Raw genomic sequence first — 8,553 nt, 5'->3', positions numbered from 1 at the left:
CAAGTGCTGAGACTTGCCTGCACTGACACCTCCCTCCTGGAGTTCCTCATGATCTCCAACAGTGGAATGTTGGTCCTTATCTGGTTCCTTCTTCTTCTGATATCTTACGTGGTCATCCTGGTGATGCTGAGGTCCCACTCAGGGCAGGCAAGGAAGAAGGCAGCTTCCACCTGCACCACTCACATCATTGTGGTGTCTATGATCTTCATTCCCTGTATCTCTGTCTACTCCCGGCCCTTCACCCCCTTCCCCATGGACAAGGCCGTGTCCATCAGCTACACAGTCATCACCCCCATGCTCAACCCCATGATCTACACACTGAGGAATCGGGAGATGCAGGCAGCCATGAAGAGATTAGGCAAGCACCTTGTGATATGTAACGGGAGTCAACTTAAAATATCTTGAGTTTAAATGACAAGTCTTCCCTCTAAACTTTTGTTTTCCCATGTGAAAGGTGGAGGGAAGTCTTTATAGAGGGTGACGTTTGAGATTAAATCAATATTTCTCTGGACCTACTCCTGTGTCAGGTATTGTGTTAGACACTTTCTCACTTTTATCTCATCCTCATAAAATGGACAGTGGATATATTATTTTATATTAAACACTTTAACGAATGACAGAACTCAGAGAGAAATAACTTGCTTAATGGTGAGCAGCAAGTATGTTCCTGGCAGAGGAACAGGCAGAGGCCAGGACGTGGTTCCTCTGACTCCAAGTTTACAGGCAAGGCTAGGGGTGGGATGTGAAATTCAAGGTTTCCCACAAACACAAGGGAAAACCTGGAGAGTTCCTCAGCTGTGGATGAATATCTGTGATGACTGGTGAACAATCTCATCTTAACTCTGGAATAATCACAATCTTCTCTTCTCCCTGCTTTTACTCTTCTTTCTTTATCTTTGGAGTTCTGTAACTTCGTGTCAACTATGTCAACTGATTGTTGTCAGCTTTCTTTTGTCTGTTCAATCTATTGATTCCATTTGTAAATGACCAGAAGTCACTTACTGGTTCGATTTTTTTTAAAAAGTTATGTTGAGTCCCCCCCCCCTTTTTTTTTAAGACTTTATTTATTTATTTATTTGAGACAGAGAGAATGAGAGAGAGAGAGCACATGAGAGGGGGGAGGGGCGGAGGCAGAAGCAGGCTCCCTGCCGAGCAGGGAGCCCGATGCGGGACTCGATCCAGGGACTCCAGGATCATGACCTGAGCCGAAGGCAGTCGCTTAACCAACTGAGCCACTCAGGCGCCCGGGTCCCTTTCTTAATTTATGAACATTTTACTTTTATGTGATCCAGAATATCAATTCTAAGGATGGTAGGAAGCATAGATGCTAATTATACTCTATAACATTGACCTAAAGGAGAGAAATGGGAGACATTTCCTCAAATGTACTTACATGTGAGCTCACAACATGAGATACTCAGTTTTGAACTGAATGTGTTGAGGAATACCTCCTTTAGATGAACACAGCTATATCCTTGAGGATTTAAGACATCTCTTACTGAAACTATGCTATGTTTATGATATAAATGTGATTCAGATGTAAATTTATTAACCCTAAATGGGTTGGTGCAATGTTTTTCACTATAAAGACAGTAGAGAAAAAATTTAAAAGAAGTTGTTCAGAGGGTGCATGGGTGGCTCAGTCAGTTGGGTGACCGACTCTTGGTTTTGGCTGGGGACATGATCTCATGGGTCCTGTGATTTGCCCCAGGTCAGGCTCCACGCTCAGCAGGGAGTCTTCTTGAAGATTCACTCCTTCTGCCCATCCCCCCACTCGTGCACACTCTCTCTCTCTAACGTAAATAAATAAATCTTAAAATAATTGTTCATAAAATGGCCTAAATTAAAAACATTCCCCACATTCTGATGCTATCTTAAATTGTATAGTGAGACTCTAACAGGATTTGCAGCCTTGGCGCTCAATCCGGGCTCTAACTCCTGCTGGTTGTGCTCCTTTTGGACATCATTGAATCTCCACTTCTTTAGCTATAAAATTTCCATAATTGCTCACAGTGTTGTGTGGGTCAGTGCGGTACATGGAAAAATTCCAGCACAGGACTTGGCATATAGTCGGCATTCAGTTAATGTTAGTTCCTCACCCATTCCCATTTACAATTATTTTTTGACTTCTCATCAATACTTTTTCTTAAATTTTAATTCCAGTATAGTTAACTTACAGTGTTAAGTTAGTTTCAGGTGTACAATGTAGTGATTTAACAATTCCATCTATTACTCAGTGCTCATCAAGGTAGGTGTCCTCTTAATCTCCACCTATTTCATCTATCCCCCACCCACCTCTCCTCTGGTCACCATCAGTTTGTTCTCTATAGTTAAGAGTCTGTTTTTTTGGTTTGTCTCTTTTTTTCCCCTTTGTTCATTTGTTTTGTTTCTTAAATTCCACATACGAGTGAAATGATACGATGTTTGTCTTTCTCTTACTGATTTATATAACTTAGCATTATACTGTCTAGACCCATCCATGTTACTGCAAATGGCAAGATTTCATTCCTTTATATGGCTGAATAATATTCCATTATGGCTTTATAATATCCATACACACACACACACACACCACATCTTCTTTATCCTGTCATCTGTCGATGGACACTTGGGCTGTTTCCATAATTTGGCTATTATAAATAATGCCTCAGTAAACATACGGGTGCATATAGCCTTTCAAATAGGTGTTTTCCTATTCTTTGGGTAAATATGGAGTAGTGTACTACTGGCCCATAGAGTAGTTTTATTTTTAATTTTTTAACGAACCGCCATACTGTTTTCCACAGTGGCTGCACCAGTTTGCATTCCCACCGAAGTGCATGAGGATTCCTTTTTTCCACATCCTCATCAGCACTTGTTGTTTCTTGTGTTTTGTATTTTTGCCATTCTGGCAGGTGTGAAGTGATGTCTCATTGTGGTTTTAATTTGCATTTCCCTGATGATGAGTGATGTAGAGTGTCTTTTCATGTGTTTGTTGGCCATCTGGATGTCTTCTTTGGAGAAACATGTGTTCATGTCTTCTGCCCATTTTTAAATTGGATTATTTGTTTTTCTGCTGTCGAGTTGTAGAAGTTCTTTACATCTTTTGAACACTAACCCTTTGTTGGATATGTCATTTGCACATATCTTCTCCCATTCAGTAGGTTGTCTTTTAGTGTTGTTGTTTCCTTCACTGTGAAGAAGACTTTTATTTTGATGTAGTCTCAACAGTTTATTTTTGCTTTTATTTCCCTTGCCTCCGGAGACATATCTACAAAAATGTTCCTTTGGCTGATGTCAGAGACATTACTGCCTGTGCTCTCTTCTAGGATTTTTATGGTTTCAGGCCTTACATCTAGGTTTTTAATCCATTTCAAGTTTGTTTTTGTGTGTGGAGTAAGAAAGTGGTCTAGTTTCATTCTTCTGCATATAGCTGTCCAGTTTTCCCAAAACCATTTGTTGAAGAGACATCTTCTTCCCGTTAGCTATTCTTCCTGCTTTGTCAAGGATTAATTGACCATATAATTGTGAATTTACTTCTGGGTTTTCTATTCTGTTCCATTGGTATATGTGTCTGTGTTTGTGCCAATACCATACTGTTTTGATTACTTACGCTTTGTAATATAAGTTGAAACCTTCCCACCAATACTTTTAAATTAAACCAAGATAGTCATCTGGTTCTTTAGGGTCTAAACAATCAGGTCTAGTCAAGTAATGCTCTTTTGTCCTTTTGTTTATATAGGACTAGTGAAAACAGCTCTCTTAGAAGTTGTTGATGGAAGGCTGTAAATTATTTCAGTTTTAGCAGATTAAAAGAATTTTTTATTTGAGTGTAACTCTACTCAACTGACACACAGGGTACATTACTTTCAGGTAAGTCCTGCCCTCAAGGCTCTTTAACTCATTGAATCGGCCATATCCAGATTATCCAAGAAATTCTCTTTTACTTAAAATCAACTGATTATAGACAGCAATCCCATCTGTGAAGTACCTTCACAGCAACACCTACATTAGTGTTTGATTGAATAACTGGGAACTATAGTCAAATTGACATATAAACCCAACCATCATAACAGGAGAATTATTGGTTATCAGTGATGCTTGGGCACCCTCAAGGAGAATATAAACGAAGTTGCTTCTGGATGTATCCTGCATCCGTTTAAGTTTGAAGTGGTAACAATAGTTAAGTCTGACAAATATTTATTTTCTTAGCTATATGGTACATAGGGAAATCATTTTCTCAGTTCAGTTTTCCATGTCTGGGTCTCTATTCCTGCTATTCTGGTCTTCGGAATTCATTATGTTGGCTAGTGGATGCAGTGAACAGATGAGGTTTGGTGGACATTCTACAGACCCATATGTGTTTTGACAGGGGAAATATATTAACTCAAACATACTAGTTTTCTCTTAGTGAAAGCTAAGTCAGAATCAGACCTCAAAATCACCCACATGACAGTCAATGAAATGTACAAGTCCTGTCCCCTTCCCCAGAATCAATCCAGGCCAATGGGTTCCAAAGGATTAAATTTTGAAGAGGACTGAAGCTCTACATAAGAGTTAGTGGTTGGTTTGTTTTTCAGTCTACATCTCCTGTATGTGGAAGATCTTCACATTATATTCTTATCTGCCAGAGGCAGAAACTTTGTTTGGCCAAGTATAAACATGTGCAGTGAGAGAATTTAGACCAACCTGGAAATGCTGTGTAGATCAGAGAGGTCTAAGAAATCAGGTGGTACAGCACATCAAGCTTACAACGGCAGTCAATTTTGGTTTTGATCACTTTCTCATAATGAGAAATTATAGGAGTTTCTTGTAGCAATCTGTGTGTTAGAAGCAGTAATAATTCACATATAAAAAATGCTAGCATTTTATAGATAATGTTAGTAGACCTGGATGTGGATGGTAAATCAACACTGGGGGCTCTGGGTGGTAAAATAAAGGACAAGATTTTTTAAAGTATTGATTGTGTTATACAGATGTTTTCCCATTGATGACTTTCTCTAAATAAAGATCAAGTAAGTTTAAAGAAGAAGGAAAGGGAGAAAGAGAAGAAGGAGGAGAAGGAATAGAGAGAAAGTAATCAAACCAGTTAGCTTGATGATTCTGCACACTCTCAGAGAGAGAAAGAAAGAGAGAGAGTGAAAGAGAGAACAGACAGTGGTGCTGAATGTGTGACCCAGAAACAGGAGCATCAGCATTATCTGAGAACTTGTTCCAAATACAAATTCTTGGCCCTATTATTGACCAATTGAATGAGAAAGTCTGGGACTGGGGACACACTACTCACTCTTCACAAGCTCTCCAGGTGATTCTTTTAAGGGTAAGAATCACTGGTCTAACCAATGGGTTTGTCTAAAACTCCCAGAGTCCGTTTCTTTGGAAGAGACTTTGTCCTTTAAGATCGTGGCTTGAGAATCCCACAACCTGCAAATCTCTAAAGTTTTCAATGTCCTTGGTACTTTGGCTCCCAAGGAAGACCTCACAGAGAGTTAAGTGTTTTTTGAGACCTTTTAGAAACTTTTTAACAACGCCCTTGGTTCCCTTGCCTCCAGTGGGAATCGGAGGGCGGGGGGATTCAGCTCAGCTCTGTTTCTAGAGCTGAGCCCAGTCCAATAGTGTGTCCCTGAGGATATACCCTCTTTCCCTAGGGTCACCCCTGCTGTCATAGGTGATGTGTGGGCAGTGGCCAGGGAACTGACGCTGCAGGAAAAGGCTCTTTAAGATGATGTGAGACCTGAAGCCATTCTCCCATTCTGGGCTGGAGGAAGGTGAGACACCAAGGTTTTCTCCTCTGTAGGTAAATCAGCTGCAAAAAACACCAAGAAACCCTTCCTGGAAAGAGGAGAGATTAAACAAGTAGACATAGACTGGACGGTAGTGAGTCTAAAGTGTGAGGAGAGTCTCGGGAAGGAATTCAGGGAAAATATGTCGAAAACAGATGCCTCAGGTTGCATGTGAAAACCCAGGCTTTTAACAACAAGCAGGAGTGGAGGGTGCTGAGAGCAGAGTGTGAGGAAAAGCACCACAAAATTCCCACTTAGATGTAGAAAACAAGGTCACAGAATTACCTACTAATACGTTAATTTAGCAAACATGTTTGGAGCAACTTCTAAGTCAGCGTTGCTGTTCCAGGTGTTGGCGTTATAACGTTACTGAATTTACAGTCTAGTTAAGAGGGACAAGAGAAGAAAGTGATAAATGCTCTAATGGAGCTATTTATAAATCCTTATTGGAACCCAGAGAAAGAAGGGATTAATTCTGCTTGGGAGAGAGAAGGGGAGGAGTCACAGAGCAGGCGATATCCCAGTCCTTGTAGGGTGAGAAGGTAGTAGAGGGCCTTTCAGGAAACAGAACACATTACCAAGGCTACGGAAATAACCGAGCATATGGCACATGTGAGAAGCTGTGACACAGGTCTTGGCATATAGTAGACATTCAATTCATATGAATTTCTTGAATAGCAATCTGTTGCAGGGTGACAGGGATACTGATTGCAAAGTTAGGTGAAGGCTACGTTTTATAGCCTTGTGTGACATGCTGAGAGGGAGTTGCATGCACATAGGTAAGCACGATTTTCGACTATGTATAAATCCACAAAGCAAGTTAGGCAGCTTCAAAGAGTTTAAGTTATAAGTCAGGGGCACTGGATAGTCATCGGAAGATTATAATGAGAGAGAAACCAGATATGAGCTTAAAAGGTCTCACTGACAGTCTTATAGAACCAGCCTACGGTGGAAGCAAATAGAAGACAAAGGATGAGATGAACCTGATCTTTAATCCATGATGGACTGCAGTAGGCGCATGAGAGAGGATGGAACTGACACAGGGCAGGAGGAGCGGGGAGACCCGCACCCCTAACCTGTTCCCCTCTATCTCTCCCCCTCCTTTCCCAGCTTTGCCTTGTTCCTTCCTTCCCCACCACCTTCTCATTTCCCCTTCCTTCATCTGCTCTCTTCCTCCCTCTCCCTTTCTCTTCCTCTCCCACCTTGATTCCTTTATCCGTTTCTATGCTCTCATTTCAACATCTTCCTCCTTCTTCTTGTATCAGTAACATCTTCTAAACTTCTTGGTCCTTTCAGCAGAGCTCTCAGAGTCTCCATCATGAAATACTCATAACTATTTCTTAAACTAGAGACTCTCTCTCACCCTGGCCTCTCTCTTGTCCCAGCACACACTCTGTAACTTTCTGGGCCTCACCAGGTAAGGGGCTGCACCTCACAGCTCCTCCCGCACCCAGCATCAACACAACCTGATTTTGGAGCATTGAGTGTGTTGGGCACTTGGGGCACAAGTGTGTTGGGCACTTGGGGCACAAATAAAGATCCTTGTCTCTGCCTCTGGGAGCTTTCAGTTAAATTGTGGAGGAAAACATAGTCACAGGAAAAGCCCATTAACAGGAGGTTGTGTTAAATGTTGCATGAAAAATGATTGCTAGAAAAGTTTATTTGACACCGGAAGAAGGGAGGATGTCTTAGAGGAGGAGAATACCCAGAAGAAGTGATTGCCAGAGTGATTTATTTCCAGGCACGTTCTAGGAACTTGATGTGTTATCTATTTCATGCCCTAGACAATTCTATTAAAAAGATGTGTTTATTCCTATCTTACAGATGTGGAAACTGAGACTCAGAGAGATTAAGTAGCTGAATTAAGGTCAAATCTCAAATAACTAGAAGCCCTGAATTTGACTGCTGGTGTGTTGGACTCCAACTGTCTCCCCAAACTGGATCACACGGAATCTTTGAAAGGCAGGTTGCATATGCTCTGGGTGGCTTTAAGATATCTCATGAATGTATATTATAGCACCAGTTTGTATACTGTCCACTGACAAGCCCATTAATAATCAGCAACGGGTGATATATCTGCACATGAGGATCCATCATCTGGACCTGGACAACTCAGTTTGAATCCTGAGCACTAAAAGTGACTTCATGCATTTGTGTCTATGATTCCTTTTCTTTGGGAGTATGGGGAAGATACCGAGGAGGAGCCAAAAAACCTCACGTGGGTATCAGAGTTTGTCTTTTTGGGGTTCTCAGAGACTCGAGAGCTCCAGCTTTTCCTGTTTCTGGTGTTCCTGTGTGTCTACACCACTACTCTCGTGGGAAACCTCCTCATCATGGTCACAGTGACTTCAGACACCCGGCTCCACACACCCATGTACTTCCTGCTCCAAAATCTGGCTGTCTCAGACCTCTGTTTCTCCTCTGTCACTGCCCCAAAGATGCTGGTGGACTTCCTCTCTGAAAAGAAGACCATCTCCTACCAGGGCTGCATGGCCCAGATCTTCTGCATTCATCTTCTTGGTGGCGCGACTGTCTTCTTCCTCTCGGTGATGGCCTTTGACCGCTACATAGCCATCTCCCGGCCCCTCCACTATGTCACCATCATGAACACTCAGTTGTGTGTGGGGCTGGTGGTGGCTGCTTGGGTAGGGGGATTTGTTCACTCCATTGTCCAGCTGGCTCTGATGCTCCCATTGCCTTTTTGTGGCCCCAACGTCCTGGATAATTTCTACTGTGATGTCCCACAAGTGCTGAGACTTGCCTGCACTGACACCTCCCTCCTGGAGTTCCT

The 8,553-nt window shown here is 42.0% G+C and overlaps 1 protein-coding gene across 1 annotated transcript; it reads left to right on the top strand.

Moving 5' to 3' along the window:
- Window positions 1–48: 48 nt before the first annotated feature.
- Window positions 49–8,547, top strand: LOC123323844 (olfactory receptor 4D1-like; the record flags this gene model as incomplete). Its single annotated transcript, XM_044912369.1, has 3 exons — window positions 49–376; window positions 5,777–5,856; window positions 7,943–8,547. Coding segments are annotated over exons 1-3 (1,013 nt in total), but the record flags the coding sequence as incomplete, so codon positions are not given.
- Between the last annotated feature and the right edge of the window lie 6 nt (window positions 8,548–8,553).

The sequence above is a fragment of the Neomonachus schauinslandi genome, unplaced genomic scaffold (genome assembly GCF_002201575.2).
Source record: "Neomonachus schauinslandi unplaced genomic scaffold, ASM220157v2 HiC_scaffold_1536, whole genome shotgun sequence".
Taxonomy (NCBI): Eukaryota; Metazoa; Chordata; class Mammalia; order Carnivora; family Phocidae; genus Neomonachus; species Neomonachus schauinslandi.
This window is presented reverse-complemented; position numbering and strand designations above follow the sequence as displayed.